The following is a 22927-nucleotide window of genomic DNA, read 5'->3' as shown; positions in this document are numbered from 1 at the left end:
ATCAAAAACCATAGATAACTTTCAATTCGGGGACAAAAATTTTTCAAGTGGCCGGTTTCACTTATTTTGACCCATATATATATATATAAAAATATAGTAGATAAGTCTTTTTTAAATCCCCACACTATTGCTCCATAAGCCTTCAATTAATCAATTCTTGACCAAAAGAACACGTCCAGACATTTTCTGCGAAAAAAAAGTGTCGTAAAAAAAAGAAACTTTTACTATCACGTGAGACGAGTGCTTTTTAAGAGTTATCTCTTAGTGGCATAAAAGTGAAAAAAGCCTCGAAAAAAAAGGAAACTTTAGATAAGGAAAATGGTGCAATTCAAAACTTTTTTCCAATAAAGTTCTCGAGTTGAGCAAAAAAAAATTTTCTTTTTCTCTTTCTTTGTATTCAAATTTTGAAAAGTAAAATGCGAAAAAATTCGTTTTATGAAAAATTCGTATCCTTTTGGAAGCTCGGTGTCAATTATTATATTCTTCCCAAATTGAAAATATAGGTTAAGACTCGAAGTGATATTTAAGACTGATTGTTAAGGAAAAATTTAATCTTCTTTATTAACTTTAGGTTAATATTTGGCATAAATTATATTATTGAAGTAAGTTCGTAAAAAGTCCATTTAAAGGTACGTTATTTTTTTTTGTTTTTCTATACTGTAATTTTTATTTTTTATACTTCTGTCATTTTTATAATTACATTCTCATTTTTTTTTTATTTTAATCAATTTTCTATAAGAATTTTTTTTTTTTTTTGAGACAGAAAATTATACAGTAGATTTTTATAAAAGAAAATGTTAAAAAAGTGAAATATTGTCACGAATGAAAATTTTTTGGATAAAAAGAGAAAAAAATGGAGGTGTTTGTCAAAAAGTGAAAAATTCCGTTCTATCATAATTTTTGAAATGAAATTTCAAATCTCGCGGTTGTAAAAATCTGTTAAAGAAATATAGTTGAAAATTGAAAAATAACAAAATAACATTAAAGATTATAAAATTATTATAAATAATTGTATAATTCTAAAAAATTCCCTAATATTTCTAAATAAAATTTTCCTTTTCTGAAAAGAAAAAAAATTTCAAATAAAATTTTCCTGCAAAAAAAAAGACCAATATACTAAAATTTTAATAAAACATTTATTTAAAAGTGCCTTTAACTCCGTTAATTTTTAAATTCGACTCTTTAAAAAAAAAAAAAACTCTTCACATTCAATTATTAATAAACTAAAATATTTTCTACAATAATTTCAGTTTAATAACCCGGAATTTATTCTTATTTGCGGAAATTGTATTAAACTTGTAATTTGTAAAGAAAAAGGAAAGAATTTGTAACAAGAGTAGAAAAAAGTTAAGTGCAAAGTTGCATGAAAGAAAAGAACGATAAGAAACAGTTGGGTTGATGACGGGTGGGAGGAGGGGAGTGTTAGGTGATAGTGTGGAAAAACTTTAGAAAGTGATGGTACAAAAAAGAAAGGTCCTAAATTCGTTCGAATTAATTGAAAACTTGATGGCAATTAGAAACTTCAAGAATTTTTGATCTTTTTTTCCTTTTTTTGATTTGTTAAAATTCTTCTCACAGAATGAAATAAATCGTAAGTGAAATTGTTTTTAATAAAATAAAGAAAAAGAAGATATGTTCTAAGTTTTTTTTTAATTATTTATATTTGTTTTTAAATAATACATTTAAAGAAAGTCATTTTTTATAAATAAAGTAAATTTATTAGTAAATATTAATAAATTGGACAATTTTATTGGTAATAATAATAATACCCATTGGGTCAGAATTGAAAAGTCTTTGCAGTTTGTTCTCGCACTGTTTCCAGGAAGAAGTTAAAGTTGACCTTGAGTAAGAATGTGGGGACAGTGTGAAAGATAGAGACAAAGAGTGAATTCTCTCTCGCTCTCGTTACCCCCACTCTTACTCCCGGCCACGCCCCTCGCTTGTTTCACGAATCAGTGCGATGGAAGATTGTGCTGTGAATACAATTTTAGACATTAAAGTCAGCGGCGGATTTGATTTCATTGTATTACAGAATAATTATTTTAAAAAGTATATCGTAATATAATTATAATATATAATTTATTTTTAAAAGAATTATTAATGTATTAATGTATTTTTATTATGTTATGTATTTTTATATTTTATTTTTTTTAATTTAAATATTTTGTATATTTTTATTTGTTTTTTAATTTTTTTCATATTTAATTTATATTTTAGAGTATTATTTATTGTTAAAAAGTTTATTTCATTTTATTAAAATGATATTTATAATAGTATTTTTACAATTTTTACTTATATTCGCACTTGTTCTGTTACTAGTATTTTACTAGTATAACTACTAATATTTTACTAGTATTTTTACTAGTATTTTATTAGTACTTTACTAGTACTTTTACTAGTATTATTTACTAGTATTTTTATTAGTATTTTTACTAGTATTTTTACTAGTCTTCTTACAATTATCCCGCGTGAAATGAAAGTGAAGGTAAAAGATGGCAAACTATAGAAAACTATAGGTAAAGGATGGCGAAAAAAGGCACAATTATCATCAATTCAATTAACAAGAAGAGAATTAAAATATTTAAAAACCCTAAACTTTTAAAATTTAAATTAAAATTTTTCCAGATATATTTAAAAAAAATTAATTTAAATCATTTTAAAATTGACTTATAAATACAAATTGTATTTGTAACTGTTTGTAAAAGTCAATTCAATTATTTATGAATTATTAAATAAAAATTCTTTGAGACTCCTTTTTTTTAAATCTCAAATGAAATTTTTAAACAAATTGTTTTATTTTTAAGGAAATTTCAGAAAATTTCAATTAATGTGGTTATTTTTTAATAAAATTATTTTAATAATTCAAGTATCTTTTAACAATTGAGTGAAAATTTACAATTTTAACAGAATTTTAAATAAAATTATTTAAAACTTGAATAATTTTTAAAACAAGTATTTAATTGACAAATAACAATATTTAACAAAATTCAAGTCTCTTTAAAAATTAAGTTAAAATTTTGTAATTTTTTCAGAATTTTGAATAAAATTATTTAAAACTTGAATAATTTTTAAAATAAGTATTCAATTGATAAACTGCATTATTTTTTTTTAATTCCATAAAATTGTAATAAATTTGGTAATATTTAATAACATTATTTAACACAATGTAAGTCTCTTTAAAAATTCAGTTAAAATTTGCAATTTTTTCAGAATTTTGAATAAAATTATTTAAAACTTAAATAATTTTTAAAATTATTATTTAATCAACAATTTGTAGGATTAATTTTAATAAAATTTCAATTAATTTTTTTTATTTTTTAATAAAGTTTATTTAAAAAATTCCAGTATCTTTGAACAATTGAAATAAAATTTATCTTTGAAATGTTAAGAATTTTCAAAATAAATGTTTTTAATTATTATTAATTTCTTCACAGGAATTGAAGTTTTAAAGAATTTCATAGTTTAAATTCTTCTAAAATTTATAATAATTTTGAAAATTTGGACTTTTTCGAACTAAAGATTTTGTAAATTGAATATAATTAATTAACCTAAAGAAACTTATTTTAAAATTTCATCATTTACGGATATAAGCTAAATTTAAGGCATTGTATCTATCCATCTAGTTTTTCATCTTTTACCCATAGTTCTCCATTTCCTCGCGGATTTTTACTACTTTTACTAACTTATACTCTTTGACTATACTTTACACAAAAAAAAATTGATATAAAGTTCTAAAGAAAGGTAAATGAAAATTTAATGATAGGTTATATAAATTTTTATTCAGCACAAGAGTGTCATCTTGAGTTTTTATCATCCCGCTTCGTATCACCTTCCGAGCTACTGCAATTCGAGGTAGTTATTAAACATGTACCCAATGAACGCAGTCATGCGCACTCACGAATAATGTGCATACTTGAAAGAGAATGTTGAACCACTAACACACACACACACACACACACACACCTATACATACCTGGACAAATATATAGTACAGACTATGTATATATATATATATTTATACAACCATACAGCATTACTATAAACACCCTCAATTGCAATGATCTCATGTCTATACAAGGTTTCAGTATATATAGGAGGTACACTTACAAATACAACTCTACTCGGTGGTAATGCATGTGTAAAGTGCACGAAGGGAGAGGGGTCGAAGATTATTAGGCGAACGTGAGATTAGGTTGGACACCGCATGGATTTACAGGCGTTGCCGGCATAATTACGCACACACTACTATGTGCGTTATTATTGTACGTATTATCCGCGGTCACATAGATATATATTCACATACCACATCAACATGTCACCATTTTCAGTCGTCACACATATATACACTCTGTGATAAAATTATTCCATAAATATTCTCCCGAAAAAATGTCTTAAATTATTTATTTATTATTAGTTTTAAATAATTTTCGTCTATCTAATTATTAATAAAATTTGATTATCCACGTCGAAAAATTCCATGGAAGTACTCCCTGGGAATTCCATGGAAATTCTGCAAGCTTTTTATTTTAAAAATATTTTAACATTTCCAGGGTTGTCATTATAGGTCAGGGAAATCAGGAAAAGTCAGAGATTTTTATTAAAGCAGTGGAAAAAATTGAATTTAGAAGAAGTTATAAATTATTGCAGAAATTCAAAAGTAATCACGTCAAGTTTTTTCATAAATTACTAAAATTCGCAAAAAACTGACTGTAAACAAGATAAATAAATAAAAATGAGCAGAAGAATCTATTAAAAAACAACTTTAACGCACTTGAAAAATATTATATAATGTTAAACAATCAAAAAAACTTGTAAATATTCAAAATTTAAGATGGCGGATCCAATATGGCGTCAATTTTTTGAAAATTCACCCAATTCGCCTGAAACTTTTTATTCTGGTGTTTTTGGGTTCACTAAATACGAATTTCACCTTAGTTTTCAAAAATTCAAAATGGCGGATCCAATATGGCTGACGAATTTTTCGAAAACTTATTGGATTTACCTGCAACGTTATACTCGGGGGTTTTTGGGGTCGATGAATACGAATTTCACCTTAGTTTTCAAAAAATCAAAATCTGATAAAGTTTTAAAATTTTGTCAGACATATTGGTTTCGCCATTTTGAATTTTGAAAAACTAATGTGAAATACGTATTCAGCGACCCCAAAAGCCCCCAAGTAACAAGTTTCAAGTAAATCTGATGAACTTTTTAAAAATTCGTCAGCCATATTGGATCCGCCATTTTGAATTTTGAAAAACTAAAGTGAAATACGTATTCAGCGACTCCAAAAACCTCCGAGTAACAAAATTTCAACTAAATCTAATAAATTTTTTAAAAAATTCGACAGCCATATTGGATCCGGCATTTTGAAGAAACTTGATGTGATGGCGGAAAACTGAGTTCGGATTCGAATTCAGCGACCCAAAAAACATATAAGAAACATGGCCCGATCAATACTTCCTTTAAAAAAAATTTGGTGGCCTTGTGTTATCATTAAAAATTTGTAAAATAATAAAATCCTTCTCAAAAATTCAATTTTTTTGAAAAATTTTAATAAAATTCTTCGAAAATATTTCAATTATTTTAAAAAATTTTCATTAATTTTAATCATTTCCAATATTTAATATTTCAAAGTAAAATTTTTCAAAAGATTTTGCAAATATTTAAAAAAAAAGTAAAAAAATATAAAAAAAAAAAATTTATAAAATTTATAAAATTTATAAAATTTAAAGCAAACATTAAATTATTTTTATAAATAATAAAATTCTTTTTCGAAATTCAATTATTTTAATGAATAATAAAACTCGTCATAGAATTTCAATTATTTTTAATACAATTTTAATCGAGTTCCTCGAAAAATATAATTATTCTTGAAAATTTTATCAAAATTCGTCGAAAAAATTTAATTAGATATGTTAATAAAATTCTTTATAAGAATTTAAAAAAAAAATTTTAATTTTGAGAAACATTTATTTATTCAATAAATTATTTATTTTTGCATTTAAATAATTAAATTAGCGTAGAATTTTCTAATAAAAATTGATTTAAAAATGAATTTCAGTTAAAATTTTACATAATAATTGAATATTCAATGCATTATAGCATGAATTTTGAAAAATAATTAAATACTAAATATTTTTGAAAATAATTACATTTTACAAAAAATTGTATTAAAAATAATTGAAATCCTGTGAAGAATTTTATTATTTATTAAAATAGTTGAATTCTTGAAACGAATTTTATTACATTTTTTTAAATAATTAAATTCATGTGAAAAATTTTATTACTAGTAAAAATAATTGAATTCTTGGGAAGGATTTTATTAAAATTTTTGTAAATAATAAAATTTTTTTTTTTTGAAAAATTTTATGAAAATTTAAATTATTATAAAACATAAAGATATTCTTATATGTTGTTAAATTTCATAAAAATTTGAATTTGAAATTTTTTGAAAATCTTAATTCATATGGAATAATAATAATAATTCAAAACAAAAATAATATTAAAATATAAAACTTGCAGAATTTCCACGGAATCTCTACGGAAATTTTATGGAATTTTCAAGGAGTACTTCCATGGAATTTTTCGACCTGATTTTTTCATTCGAATTAAAAAAAATATGAAATAAAAATTCTTTTAAAAATTCTTTTTCTTTTTTTTCTTCATTCGTCATAATCGTCGCAGTCGAAATCGGAGTCAATTAAAAAAATATCGCGGAAAGATAATTTAGCAAAAAAAAAAAAACTATGTAATTTAATGTCAATTTATAAAAATCAAGAGATAAAATTTGAACTTTCCTTTTTTGTTTCGTAACCTCGTTCGAATAATAATAGAGGTTGATAACAAACTGATTTACCGTCTATAGTGAAAAATTACAAAGGGACAAATATTCCTCTGGGTTTAATAACTTGTATTTTAATGAAAAATTTAACACTCCTTCTCCACTGAGTACGCTATATTCTGTTAACAAATTTCACCACACAATAAACAAATTTTTCTCTACACGTAAAAACGCTTCCAAATCCACTTTACGGGTACAAATAAGTAAAATATAAAACCCTATTTGTGACAATAGAAGGTCATTTTTTTTTATTTTTCATTACTAAAAAAGAATTTTAATATGTAAAAATTAAAAAAAAAAACTTACTTGAACTTTTTATGTACACAATTTTTCTGAGGATATAAAACTGAGAAAACCAACGAATCAGAACATTGCGACACTTTTGATTCGTTTTTTGTCTCAATTTTGATATGCTTAGAAAAACTGTGGTATTTTTTCTTAAAATTAAAAAAAGAAATTAAAAAAATTGCCTAGAAGAGAGAAAATGTGAGGTCGATGTTAACACATAATTATTATCATCATATATCATCACACATAGATACACAAATGTCATATCATTAATAAATGAAAAATAAATGAAAAAAGAAAGAAAACTTGATCAATTTCATGTAAAAAAAAACAGCGAATTATTAAGGCTTAAATTAGAATTAGAATCAGCGAAGTTATATTATAATATAGTGGCGTGTATTAAACATTAGAGCATTGTTAAGGGCCTAATAGTTAAAGTATGGTAAAAAATAAAAAAAATATCAATTACTGAGTATAAAACTCAAAAATACCCGATGTTTTGTTATTGTATACGTAAATGCTTGTCTGAAATATACTCGCGAAGCGACGCTATTGATAGAATATATATATATATAAATATATATATGTACACTTACTGAGTTGTATTCTTCCATCAAATCGAGAGTGTCTCGGGACAAGAAGCGAAACAAAATAATATTTCATTTTAAAATCACAGTGAAATCACGATTTTTAATTAAATATTTCAATTTGTTTTCTTTCAAAACATAAAAAAAAGAAGCGAAATGCAAAAAATTGTTTTAATTCCAAAAAGTTCTTTTTGTTATATTAAATTACAAAATTAATTTTTTCAATTAAAAATTGGAAAATATTTTGAAAATTGGAAATTTAATCAAGATTTGTTGAATTTAGAAGTTTTTCTTGTCGAACGAGACGCGACTCGATGATGTTAAAATATATCTGCGATGTATTACAATGATGACAGAGTCGTCTCCAGCTTCAAAAATTTTAAAAAGGAAGATGAGGGCAAAAAAGAAGCTCCTTGACAATTTTTTAAAAGATAGATGTCCAAATTTGAAGAAAGCAAAAGGTCGCTACAAAAAGAAAAAAATCTATCTCTAAACAATTATTACACTTGTTACGCTATCAATAAGTTTATATTATTACGTCTATTGTAACAGATTTACAAGTATTATACGTGATATATTTATACAAGCTGTTATACACTATACATATATCTCTCTACTTCCATTTCTGCGTTAATATATTGCGAACGACAGACAAAAAAAAATATGAATTTATTGGAAAAAAAAAAATAAATTATGAGAAAGGAGGTGAAAACAAATTTGGAAAAGAATACAACGAATACTTAAATTTAAACAATCGAGATTCATTAAGCAGAAGAATATTTATAGAATTGGAGTAAAGTAAAATAATAAGAGGAAAAAAGGAGAAAAGAGTCAATGAAAATTACTGAAAGAGTAAAAAAAGGGTTAGAAAAAAGAGTTCAAAAATTAAGAAAAGAGTAAAATTGAAGTAAAAGTAAAGATAGATTGTAAATCTTTTTTAACATTTTTTACTCATTAAGTAAAAACGAGTAAAAAATGAGTGAAGAAGAAAGAAGTAAGAAAAAAGGAAGAAAGTGAAAAAAGTAAGAAAAGAGTGAAAAAAGAGTGAAAAGAGATTAAAAAAGTAAGGAAATGATAAAAAATGAGGGAAAAAGGAGTGAAAAAAAATAAGTGAAGACAAAAGAAGGATGAAGAAGAAATTAAGAAGTATAAAGTCAAGTAAGAGGAAAATCAGTAGATTCGGTCATGCTATGGTCAGACATTCTTTAAACTCGAGAGCCAGGAGAGAATTCTTGGTGCTGATTAACACTAGATAGAGTTCAACGGCTATTGTCTTCGGACGTTGATTGATGAAGAAATGTGGGTTACCACATCTTTTTGACATTGACAAAAAAAAAAGAAGAAAGGTCTGAAAAAGGAAAAAGTCAAGGAAAAAGTTCTGAATCATTCTCGGCTCAATTATTCATTTGAAAAATCGTGGTTCCCTCTTGGAAAATAAAGAGCACAAGAAACTAGAGAAATGAAAAAAAAATGAAGAAAAATAAATAAAGAGGAAAAAGTGAAGAAACAATAGAGAAGAAAAAAAAGAAAAAAGAAAAGAAAAAGAAATCAAGAAAAACAATCAAAGAAAACGCAGAAAAAGAAAAATTTAATACAAGTAAAAAGAAAAAAAGGAAAAGAAGAATTTTAAAAGAATTAAAGAAGAAAAAACTAAAGGAGGGAAGAAAAGGAAGAAAATGGAGAAATAGTGAAGAAAGAGCAAAAAAGCGAAGAGAAAAGAAGAATTTTAAAACAGTGAAGAAAGAAAGAACCAGTGAAGAGGCAGTGATGGAGGAATCAGTGAAGAAAGAAAAAACCAATGAAGAGGCAGTAGGAGGAATCAGAGAAGAAATGAAGAAGAAGCAAGAAAAAACCAGTGAAGGGGAAGTAGGAGGAATCAGTGAAGAAAGAAATAGTGAAGAAATGAAGAAAACCAGAAAGAAGAGGCAGTGAAGGAGGAATCAGTGAAGAAAGAAAAAACCAATGAAGAGGCAGTAGGAGGAATAAGAGAAGAAATGAAAAAGAAGCAAGAAAAATCCAGTGAAGGGGAAGTAGGAGGAATCAGTGAAGAAAGAAATAGTGAAGAAATGAAGAAAGAGTAGAAAAAGAAAAAACTTTGAAGAACATACGAGAAAATGGAGCCGCGAAAAAACACTGCAAGGAGAACAAAAAAATAGTAAACAGAGAAAGAAATAGTGAGTTAAGAAAAAAAGAAAACTAGTGAAGAAAGAAGAAAAAAAAGAAAGATGGAAATAAAGTAGAAATAAAGACATGAATGGAAAATAAAAAGAAGAAATAGTAAAGGATTGAAGGAAAATAAAGAAACTAAAAATATAAGAAAAAAAAAAGAAAAAAAGAAATAATGTTGAAGAAATGCAAAGTGAAGTAGAAAATAGTAAAAAACAGAAAGAAAAAATTAAAAACGAAGAAATAAATTAATAAATAAAATATAAAGTAAAAAAGGAAGAAAACACTAAAGGAAGAAAAAAGTATAGAAAAAAAGTAACAAGAAAAAGGATATCAGTGGAAAAATAGAAAAATTTTAATGACAAAAAATAGCAGAAAGTACATAACAGTGAAGAAAGAAAAAAGTGAAGACAGTAACAGTAAATAAGCACAAATAAAGGAAAAATTAGTAAAGAAACGAATGAAATTAATTAAAAAAGAACAAATGGAAGTAAATTAAGAAACGTAGAGTAGAAAAAAGGAAGAAAAAACCTGAAAAATAGGGATACTGCTGAAGAAATGAAAAAAAGGAGAAGAAAAAAGAAGACACATCTGAAACACACGCATGAAAAAATGTAAATCGCTCTTTTTTGTAGTTGTTGCGAAAAAAGGGTAAATCGCCCGCCTGAATGAGAAAGAATATACACGTATATATATATATATATATATATATGTGTGTGTGAAAAATAAAAGTCGTTAATATGTAGTCTTCCTTTTCTTTTTTATTTTTTTTTATTTCTCTCTCTCTCTCTTGGTTTTCTGACTTTTCATACAACAAGCGAGCGATTTTCCCCATTTTATGAACCCTTCCAAACTCAATGTACATAAAACTAAAGAAAAAAAAAATAAAGATGCGTGCGAATGTATCATGAGGCAAAGCATTGTGCATAAACGACAACGAAAGCTTTAATAAAAAAAAATCTTTTTTATATTATATTTTATTATTATTATTATTACAATTTTTAAATTTAAATTTAAAAATTGTAAAATTAAAGTAAGAAAAATCGAGATTTTAATTTTGAAGATTCATAATTTTCACAATCAAAAACAATAATATGACTATTGCTGAAAAGAAGCTTTCGTGGACGTGAAAAATTTTGTCAAAAAAAAAACATATGTATCTTATTTTTAAGTTTTTATAAATGTCGTTCGCAAAAAATACCGAAAAAGACGCATTTTTCCTCTTTTTTCGGAATTGTTACAAACTTGTTTTCAATAAACTTATTTTTTTGTTTGTTAGAATGGCAGTGGTCCTGGAGGAGAATCTGGTGGAAGAGCAAATGGGTAAGTTGCATTTCCTTAATCTTTTTACACAAAAAAAAATTTTCTGTATTTTTTCTTTCTGTCTTCTAAACTTTTCAAATACACATTTTATTCCAAATTCGAAGCAATTGTCAAAATTACAATTTTCGATTTAGAGTTTTCCATCAGAATCGAAGTAATTTGAGTATAGGAATAAAAAAAAATTGCGATGTAAACAAGTTTCTCTTTTTTTTTTTTCTTTTCGTTTAGCAATTTACCTTTAAAAAGGGGATTTTCAAGAAACTCTCTTTTCTGTAACTTGGGAAATAGTCTGACGAGAAAAGTGTCGCAAATATAAAAAAAAGAGGGGAAAAAAAAGAAAAGAAAAAAAAAACCATCACCACAGTGACGAATGTGTCGACGAAACCGCAAGAAAAATTGTCTCCGAATAATATTGAGAGACACTCACTTTTTACGAAGATTTAGATTCATATCGATTTGGTAGATAAAAAAATTGTATATTTATTCCTGGAATGAATTTAGCACAGGAGAAAATATCTCGTCACCATCAGGTCAATAAACTCAAGTTCCTATTTAATGATTTATTCCCAACTTTGAATGACAGATTACTAATTCGTTTTATGGAATTTATAATTTAACGAGAGAGTACTAAAATGAAAGTTGTGCATAAGAACACTTTGCATGAGAAGTTTCATATTGCTTGCTAATTAATTATTAATTAATTACTCGGTAACGAGTAAATTGCATCACAAAAGTAAACCATCAATATCAGACGATTCCTTCTTATTTACATAAATAATTTTTTTCCTATTATAACGATATTTCTCTCAATTTAGGAGAATTTACTCTATTGATTTTAAATTTAAATAATAAATCAATAAAATTAAAATAAAATTAATAAAATCAATAAAATCAATAAAATTAATTTAAATTAAATTAAATTTTTGTTTAAAATTTTCATTACATAATTAAATTTGCAAATTCTTCTTTTTATCATGGATAATTATTTTCATTTTGAGATGAGTATTTAAAAAAAATCCACTACTGTAGTGTTTCTTTTCTGTGTGAAAAATGTTTTATCCTTGATATATCAGATATATGATTTACTACGTCACGATTGTTTTTTGTTTGAAGTAAAGTAGAAATTTAATGAAAGAGAATTTTTTATCTAAAAGAAGTTACTTGGATGATAAAAGTATATCCAATTCTATACTTTTTCTCCACAAAAATTCTAACGTAAATGCTGAAACTGTAATCCCTTGGATATATACCTGTAAAAAGGTTTTTATATGAAATGAAAAAACTTTTAGAGAACGACACGATTTTTGTTAAAAAAAAAAAATAAATTAATATCTTCGAAAGAATTCCCTTTTTTTTGTTTTAAGAGTTGAATTCCATAATTGTCATATGAACGATGAAAAAAATAGTCTAAAAAATAACTCACAGTTTTGAAATACAACCAAAAAGTGACAAAACTTTATGTAACGAAATATAAATATATATCAATGAATAATTCAAATTTCAAATCCTATAACATAAGCATTACAATAGTCGACAGAATTTTAAAATTCTATTCAAAAAATCCAAGCTTGTCTTCGATTTATCATTCTTCTCTTTTTTTTGGGGGGGGGGTGGAGTTTATAATATCATATTGCAAGGAAAACATCCATTCAAGGTTTTAACATATTTCAAAATCATTTTATAAATTCCAAAAAAAAAACATATGTGCACTTTTTTACAAGCGCTCACAACTCTTTAAAGTGTTTTTCCCTAAGCTTAAAAAAATACTATAGTAAAATTGCTTTTAAATATGAAAATATTGAAAATACAAAAAATGTATATAAATATATAAACACAGCAGAAAGTGGAAATATTTGAAATAAAATATTATTTCTCTAAATAAACTAATTCTGATGGTTTATTAATTTTAATTACAGAGTTGTCAACATGATAAAATAATATATAAACTGAAATAATTGTAAATTTTATTTTCTAAAACTTGTCTCAATCAATCACCAGCATTCTCTATCATGTTTAATGTCTGTTACAACACATAAAAGTAAAATGGACTTTAAAGTTTAAAACTTTCCTCTGGCACGAGAGAATTTAATTGAACGTAACAAATTTCCTCGTCGCGTGCAAAAACACCTATTTTTAATACTCAAGTCATCTCTTATTATGGATGATTAGCAAAATAAAAAATAAATTCCATACTCGATATTATAAAAATAGGGTAGAAATTATTATGAATCTGAAATTTATTTCCACATTTTTACTGGTTTATTAAATTGTAAATTTAAGAATATTTATAACAATGGAAATTTATTTTTTTTTACTATTCCAAATATATTTTATGATTAAGTAATTAGATCATGGATAGAGACAATTGAGGAAAAACATCAGTATGTTGCATTGCAATTGAATTTTAATTGACTGACCTGAATTATTCGAAACCAGAGGATATCGGAAGGGAAATTAATTCAGTATCAATATTTGATTGGATAAATTTTGAATTTTCGTGTAGTCGAAAAATTCGAATGTTTCCTTTTTATTTGAATAGTCTTTAGGTATAAACAAAACGTAAAAAATTGTAATATTTATTATAGCACCATGACGACGTTATCATGAATCTTTTTAGGTAACTCCTAGTGTAGAAGTTTATTATTAATTTAAGAATAATTAAATTTTACGAGAGGTAAAGAGACACAGTGTAGACTCACTAGAATCCTCTTAGGAGCAGGAAGCAGTCCTCGCTTTTAGTATAGCAATAAAATTTAAAGTTTTCGTAACTTTAAGTTTTTGGATATGGAACATTTAATCATCTCGGCATTTTGGTTTAAAAAATATTATAGTTTTACAAATTTTACATTTGAATTCACACTATTTGTGTGATTGTTTCGAATTTGCTGTCACAAATCGTTGTAGAAGAAGGAGGAGAGGAAGTAGCTCGAGAGTATAAGCAGTTACAATTGCGTATTTATCAACACTTCTCCAAATACATTAGAGGTACTGTAAAGGAATTCGAGACAATTGCATTAAGATGCAGGAAGAAGGGGAGATTGTTTGGAGAAGATGCACGCAGATTCAATAAAGGAGGATGAGCATTTCTAGGAAGGCTTAGTTTGTATAAAAGATGCTCACTAGGACTGGAGTATTCGAGATAGATTCAAATCAAATGTTCCCTTTAACTTATATGTAAAGATATCTAATTTGCGTGAAAGATCTAGAAAGCAAAAAGTAGAACAACCAAACGAAAAATAATACAAAAAATTAAGCAGACATAACGATACTTTCTTTGACTTGAAAGGTGTAATACTTGGGAGTATTTTATTTGCCATCAGCTTATTCCAAAATTGGAACTAAACGGATTCAATTTTTCGGATTATGAATTCCATGCTTCGAATTTGTAAATGGATGATATACTTTGGGGAACTTTCTAGGCATCACGCCAGGTAGATAATTCTATTCCGGTGAAGAAGAAAATTATAAGCACTTTCGGACTAGCTCTAAAATATGTTAGGTTCCCTATAACAGCAACGGATATTTCAAGATACTTTATGGACGTCCCAGGACAAATACTAATCGAACTTTCTTGCACAGTTTACCCTACCTTTCATGCTACTGCAGAACTGTTACCATAAATATTTGATAGCTAGCAAATATAAAAGAGATACCACTGCTTATGCTTAACTTTGCGCGTTGTTGACAGCAGATAATGTCTAACCTCAATTTTCTTCGGGATTACTAAAAACGTGAAACGGAAATTATGAAGAGTGATCAATGTCATAAAGTAATTTAAGAAGATTTAAGAAATGGTGATTGTGTTCAATTTTAGGTTAGAAAAAAATTCAAGTCAGAGAGTCAAGCAAAACGAGAAGGAACAAATAATAAAAACTGTCACAAAAAACAAACACAAAGTAAAGTTCAACTAAATGGTTGTATTCAAAAAGCAGACCAAACTTAAATCAATTTATTTAAAAAAAATCCGAAACACACGTAAACACGTGTTTAATAGCTGCCACCTAGCGGCATTTATTGAACAGAAGAAAATTTTCCACAAGAAAAAGTAAAAAACTAGGAAATGTTCAGAGGAGGAAAAGCTATAATAACAAACCCAAAGATTTCTCATTATGGAGATATATCCTTATTAGTAATAATTTAAATTGTGCAACTAAATCAAAATATTCTAATATGTTCTCTTAATTTCAAAGCATTCCCATTATTTTCTCTAACAATAAATAGAGCAAGAAGTGAAATTCTCAAAGCTAATCATAAATTCTAACTATGCGGTATGTTTTTGTCTTCTGAAAATGTTCTTTGTTTCGTGTAATCGTGTAGCTAAATTAGCAGGATGCTCGCGGTATCTAGGACAGCAAAGCGTTTATACTTCAAGACTCATTGTTTTTTGTATAATATTTTTTGTTTACTCTAAAAAGAAGTTACTTATGTAAAAATGTACATTTACAGAGCAAAGTAAAAGAAAATATGAATAGATAATTTAACCATAATAAAGTTACCGAGAAATACAAATATTATCCTGGATATTTTTAAGCTTCTTAAACTTATTCGCAATGATAAACCTTGGCACAATTCAAAAGAGAAAAAGAATGTGCCAAAACGTTAAGAAAATCTCATTTCAAATGTTATTCATACATGCATATATATATTTATATGGAATGAGTTTGAAATTCAATTGTATACTTCGATTAGTTTTTATCTCGTTGAAATTTATTTTCACTATAAAACGTAATTCAAAAATGTTTTTTTTTTTACTTTATAAAATAAAATTGATTTTATCTTTTGAAATAAATTTAATATCTTTTGAAATGTATCTAAAATCTATAAAAATATTTTACTTTCCCAAAATTTATTTGTTATTCCCAATAATCTTTGAATGTTCCCAGTAATACTTTTTTCAAAAAATTTTAAAACCTATTTCTTGAATTGACAAAATTTGAGTTTTTATTTTCAAGCCCTCAATTTACTGACCAATATTGGAAAGTTCTTTTTGAAAATAGAGGGATTCTGAAAAACATAAAAATTCACGAAGGGGAACAAACTGTGTAATAAAAAGTGAAAATAGTGTTTACGTACTTTATACAACATCCACGGCATATACAGAAACTAAAAGCTTTTATTTTTAAAGTTTTTATAAAGGACAAAAATTTAATTTCACGAATATTTTTAAAAGAATTTTCCATTCATTCTTATCTGAAAAAGAAAATAGATAGAATCAAATTAGATAATTTAATTAATTTATTTAAAAAGAAATAAATAATGAAAAGTTTTTAATTAACGCTGTGGATATCCATCTGAAGATTTTATAATTGAAAATTATAAATAAAGTAAAATATTTTTAATTACATATTAATAAAAAATGTCCAGCATCGCTTGCGTGAGGTGGATTAATAGTTTCTTAATAACCTTTTGTTAAATTAGTTAATTTCTAGTTTATCAAGTTATGGCCGATTTCTCCAATACCGATTCAAAGTTTATCAATGATTAAATCCTATACCGACAAATCATGAGCGGTTAAACTGACTTTAATCATTGATTAACTTTTAATTAGAGTTAGTTAAACTGGCCCTTGAAGTGAAAATTTTTATTTCTGTAGAGTTTTTCTTCTGATAGTAATAAAGAGTAGTCGAATTTATTAGTTTTTATAATCATAGCCCAGTATTTAACCACAAATAAATTTGTTACAATGAAGATTTCTTATTCAAAATAAATTAATAAGATTAATTAATTTATTAATTATTATTGTTAATAATTAATTAATTAATCAATAAGATTTCCTGAAAATTAAAATTATCTCGTATCACAATAGTTATACTTCTTGCAGTCACTGTGGTTGAGTACAGAATGACTAGTAGGCACGGATAGTAATATCAGACTGAGATTAATTCCCAAAGACATAATGACGGTCAAACTTCTAATCAGCACTGTGGTCACTTTCAGACTAACGATTTTGTTTGAAGTTTCTAAACACTTCCTGGTTCCTGCAAGTGTTAAAATATGTTAATGCCACTCATTTTTGAGAAAATGAAATTATTTTTGAATTTTTCTTGATTCTTATTAAATTCTGGTCTTAAAATCTACAACCTAATTTTTATGTTCTTAATTAACTTTCTAACTTAGATAAAAAGATCATAAACAATAAATTGAATATGGTCGAATGTATCGTACTACGAGGTGAATACATAACCTCAAATTATAATTGGTATTGACAGTGTTTGTGAATTTTAAATCACAATATAATTGCGAATCGCTTGTTAACATGGTGCTAAATTTCAGGTAGAGTACAAATATTAGTAAATAATTAACATCAAGAAATTTTTAACTAGATAGATAGATGTTAAAATATACTTATATTCTTCGATACGCATAAAAATAATAATAAAAAAGTTTTTCATCTTAAATTATCAAAATACTGAACGAAAACTCTTAATTGAAAAGGAAGACCCTAAAGTGCTACACCTCCCATTTAAAGTTACAATAAAATTATCAACTTTTAATCAACACTAAAATTACAATTTAGTAGAACATTTCGAGAGTATAAAAAACGTTCGTAAAAAAAGACGATGAACCTAATTAGCTTCTGTTCTTGTTTTGCAGGCATCCAGGAGACAATCCCTTCTACAGCAATATCGACAGCATGCCGGACATTCGACCGCGCCGGAAGTCGATACCACTGGTCTCCGAGCTGGTAGGTGGCCGATTACCTGTTATCCTCTCAACTCTCTTGTTTCTATTGCTTGAACCGTCTATTATATACGTCCAAATTAATTACCGAATCAACGATCGTTGTCGTAGTCGCAAGTCATCATTGATACGATTTTAAAAATATTAAATTTTTTAAAATTATTTTGATATATTCGGGTTAAAAAATTAATTAGCAAATTTAAAAGTATCTAGATTAATTATTTTACCCTTTTACTTTAATGTGTTAAATCGACAGAACTGAATCGCAAACTAAAATTACACACAAAGTCTTTTGACTTCTGTACGGTGAGTGCTGAACATTGCCTGTTAATTAATTCACTGATTTGTTTTATTAATTAGACGAGGAGAAACTCTCTAGACAGGATTAAACGTATATTGATAATTCTAATTTCTATGAAACTCAAAAGTGAATATGTATATATAGTTATATAAAAAATATAGCATTCAAAAACATGTTAAATTTACTTACTTTTATACCAAGTGCCGCGTGAGCACTCAAACCCAGATATCTGGGAAGTTTGCATAAAAATCTCTTTGATCACCGACCTCGAAATGCACCAAATTCAGAGCTCTTTTTCAATTTTATTATGTTCTATTTTCAAAGTGAAAATAGAACTTTCAATCTTCTTGTAATGTTAATGCCACAATGACGTCATTATTTTTCTAGAAAAATATTTATTTGGAGAAGGTTTTATTTTCGTTAAAAGATAAGGTGGATTTTTGGCTGTATGAAAAAAAAGTTTTGCATAAAGAGAGAAATTCTTATTTTAGGCACTAGAATATTTTTCAATAATCGGAAGTGGAAAATCTGATTAAGTTCAAATAGTAGAATTAAATCCAAACTTATGGGGAATCGCTCTTTTTCTGGTCGACCCACTGAAAACCACACTCATATTATTCTGGACTATTATTTAACCCACGGAACTACCTTTTTCGGCTTATGGCTAGCTTGGGATTTCTTGTAGAGGAGAAGCATACCGATGATGATGGTTAGTGCCGTGTCGGTCCGGCAAGTTTAATATTGATCTGACTCTCTAGGCGGGTGAACGTGTTTTCGTCCGACGCGTCTAACAAACCCGGGGTACGAGGCTTGTCCTCGCTAATTCATTTCCACTTCTGATGGAGTGTTATCGGGGCCAATACGACTGCAACAAACTGCTTCTCCATTTTATTGGGTACCAGTCTTCTTGCATTCTGGGTACTGTCTATATTTCGTCATAAACTAATTCCACGCTTGTTGACTCCCACTTCTGATGATGGGGTCAATATGACTGCAACTAACTGCTTCTCCATTTCATTGTTCACCAGTCTTCTTGCATTCTGGATACTGTCTATCTTTCGCCTGGACTCGCTTTAGAGAGTAATTATCTCACCAGAGTCGATTAAAGGAATTCAATGCTATCTGAAGCGTTTTTTCTATCCCGACATACCTGGCAGGTGTTTCGCATGAAGTAGCTATAGCCTTTCATGGGGTGATAATCCTATAACGTACCCAGGTACCCGCAAAGAACTATGAAGAAAATTGACTATTCTGTATCTAGACCACTATGAGGAAAAGGTCCAGGTATGTCACTTACACGACTTCTCAGTCCCGCACTTGTTCTGGCCTATTTATTGTTCGTTCTAGCAATAGTCTTCTTCTTTCCTTCTTTGAAGACTTAAACAGTCAGCAATTTGCAGACATATGATCGGCTTCACCGCACCTGAAGCATGCTCCCAATTTGTCTACCGCTTTAAAAACTCTTCCTATGTGGACGTATCCAAGACACCTATTCCATATAACGACTATGCATCTCCTCCTGAACGGGTGCAACATAAAGCCTATCTTTAAGCTTCCCATCTCTCTCAGCTTTTCAGCCATACCTTACTTTGTGATCGCAACAATTAGCTTAAATGCAACCTTTATTGAATCCTACGACCATCTCCTTCCTACCTTCTGTAGGTATTCCAAAAGTCTTTATGAAGGACTTTTGAACTTGCACTGCTTGTGTTAAGTCTGGTCAAAGAACCCCAAGTGTCCGAACGATTCCTCAATGGTAATATTTGCCTCTTCAATTAGATGGCCCGGAATTTCACTATAACCCATATTTTGAGACTTGTTTATACACTGACGACAAATTTCATAATGGTTTATGATTGAGCTGGGGGTGGTACGTGGAAAGTGAGAGTGGGAAGTGAAAGTAGGGAATGGAAAGTATGAGTGGGAAGTGAAAGTGGGAAGTAAAAATGTTACTGAATCAACCCCTTGATCAAAATAACCGGAATGTAGCTGAATGTCCACTAAGGTCTCCAGGAATTGTTACTTGGTTCAATCGTCATAGATATGGTGTTTTCACTTCATTCGAGGTACATTAAGTAGAAGGTTTAACTTCGAACTACAATAGTATGCACTGCCCATTATTGTTCGTTACATATCATCAGCACTCCACTGTCGCTAATCCGGTTGTACTTAGGAAAGGTTTCCTCCAGTATTCATCTTCCTTGATAAGAAAACTTAATAGCCGTTGTACAGGCAAATGTGAGTACTCCCAATTTAAAGTCGATTTGTGAATGCAATAGTTTGTTACAATTTTCGCTGAGAACATTTGTAGAATGCTAGAAATAAGGCAAATAGACAAAGTAGAAGGTCTTAAAGTTCTACGTGATACCTGTCTGCTATAAAAGAGGTAATAAAATCAGTCACCAAGTAATTTAGTTCGTGTTTGTAACGACTTGTTCTCCTAATAGAAATTCACCGCATTCGATTCAGTTCTGTTCAAACTTCAAAATGAATTTAATTTAAAAGTAATTGTTAATTATTTGTTATTAAATTAATAATTGTTTTACTATTTAATAATAAAATTTTAGAATCTAGGTAATCTGTTTATTTTTCAGAAATAAAAAAGCGACTACGACGCAATGTTTCGCGAATTTTTATAGTTCTATGTTTCCATTGAAAAAAAAGCTTAACCACGCTCGAGTGCAACTTATGTTCAATATTATTTACCTGTAAACGTTATTAGTTTAAAAAAAAGAACACAAAAATCAGAGGTTTGCACTCGAGAGTGGTAATCAACTTGTGCTTTCTCGTAATTTAATGCGTGTTTTACGTTTCAGTGTTTTATCGCCTATAATATGGCACGAAAATGCGGAAAAATAACAAGCGATAAACGATTCGAGTCGAAAATATAAAAAGCAAAAATTACTTAAAACGAGGAATATTTCAAACAGACAAAATATAAAAGATGTAAAAAAATTTACTGAACTTATATTGTTACATTTAACTATATGATCTATTTCTTTACAATCAAAATATTTAATTATTTATGCAAGTAAAAAATCAATAAAATATTTATATTAATTTGACTAATTAAATAATAATTGATAATTTATCGCCGTTATTTTTTGCTACGCGTTTAAAAAACAGTGATGATAATATTAAGAATTTGTTTTTCATTTCTTACAATAAAAATTAAACAAGTATAATATTTAATTCGAAATCAAAGAGAGAGAGAGAGAGAGAGAGCTGATAAAGCAATAATAGTGTTGAAAATAAAATTGCATTCCAACGTAACCGGAAATTGACGAGCTCTGGACAATACTTCCGGATCAGGTGACTCGATCGAAAAATAGTTGAATCCAAACAAATTTGAAATTCGAATTAACTTCTGATTGCTGAAATTGCCCGTTTGTTTGCAACATATATTTCACACAAACGTGAGAGTCGATTTAACTGTTGGAAATTTTATCCTCATATACATACATTCAATATGTCCATTTCGCATGAATTTTGCGTGCGGAAACGATAATTTTGAGTTTTTTTAAAATGAATTTTAGACTATGAGCTAAAATGATTAATGGATATTAATTGACTTATAATTTAGTATTTTGAAATAAAATACTTTTTTTAAAAGTTTTTTCTTTAGGTAGGTTATAATGTTCTAATGGAGTAATCCAATTGATTTGCTTATATGGATGTAGGCCAGTATTTAACCACAAAACTTTTAGAATGAAATGAAGATCTTTTAATCTAAATGAAGTGGAACTCGTTGAAGATGCAGATACAATTTCCTTGAAGATACGGTGATTGAATTGAAATTATCTCGTGTCAGTATGATGATTAAAATAATTCTTGAAGGTACGGTGGTTAAGTACAAAATGAATTGTAGGCGCCAATGGTTATTTAATTCGTCTAGTGTGGCTCCTTTCGTACAAATAGATACTTGCAAGGGAACAATATGTTAATACCACCCACTCCTGTTATAATGGACTTATTTTTTAATTTTAGATCAAAATTAAGTAGAGTAATGATCACTTTGTATTTTTGGCTAATTGGAGTACTCCTAAAACTTGTTTGTTTATCTACATCTGAATTAACAACAGATAAACAGTTTCTTACTGTTTCCAAAGAAGTCCTTTGCAGTTAATCCAAATGAAGATAAGTACTTCTAATTCTCGACTGCCCATAAATTGGTTGAACAAAATACTGTTTTCCTCTAGCAAGTAAGTCCAATAGAGGCGATCCTAATAACTTACATTATTCCTGATACAGATGGCGTCTCTCTAAGAATTTACTTGGGAGGCCTCTTCTCAATAGGATCAGATTCCGCTTACCGCCCCAAGTGAATAGAGAAGACACTTTTTCATCTGAAGCTAGTTGTTTCTTCGCCTCTGGGTGCTTCCTGGGTTAAGAATCATCTTCACAGAGATTTAATCATTTTGGTACAATTCTTACTGTGTAAGAGAGTCCAGGGGGTCGAATCTGTAACTTTTCCACTTACCACTATCACTTCCATATTCCACTCTCACTTCCCACTGTCACTTAATACTTCCCACTTCCACCTTACACTCTAACTTCACATTTTCACTTATTCCTTTCACTCTTACTTCCCACTATCACTTTCCACCCTCACTTACCACTCTTTCTTCTCACTCTCACTTACCACTTTCCACCCTCACTTCCCACTGTCGCTTAATATTTCCCACTTCCACCTTACACTCTAACTTCACATTTTCATTTGCACTTCCGACTCTCAATTAC

The 22927-nt window shown here is 27.8% G+C and overlaps 1 protein-coding gene across 11 annotated transcripts in view; it reads left to right on the top strand.

Annotated features, from left to right (window-relative positions):
• LOC122509186 overlaps positions 1–22927 on the top strand; it is a 166464-nt gene that overhangs the window by 85031 nt on the left and 58506 nt on the right. For all 11 annotated transcript variants that reach the window (XM_043623019.1, XM_043623024.1, XM_043623027.1 and 8 more), the window contains 2 exons: positions 11162–11205; positions 17800–17890. In XM_043623019.1, coding sequence (XP_043478954.1) covers positions 11162–11205; positions 17800–17890 — 135 coding nt within the window. The remainder of the gene's footprint in view (positions 1–11161; positions 11206–17799; positions 17891–22927) is intronic.

The sequence above is a fragment of the Leptopilina heterotoma genome, unplaced genomic scaffold (genome assembly GCF_015476425.1).
Source record: "Leptopilina heterotoma isolate Lh14 unplaced genomic scaffold, ASM1547642v1 Lhet_6, whole genome shotgun sequence".
Classification (NCBI taxonomy): domain Eukaryota; kingdom Metazoa; phylum Arthropoda; class Insecta; order Hymenoptera; family Figitidae; genus Leptopilina; species Leptopilina heterotoma.
This window is presented reverse-complemented; position numbering and strand designations above follow the sequence as displayed.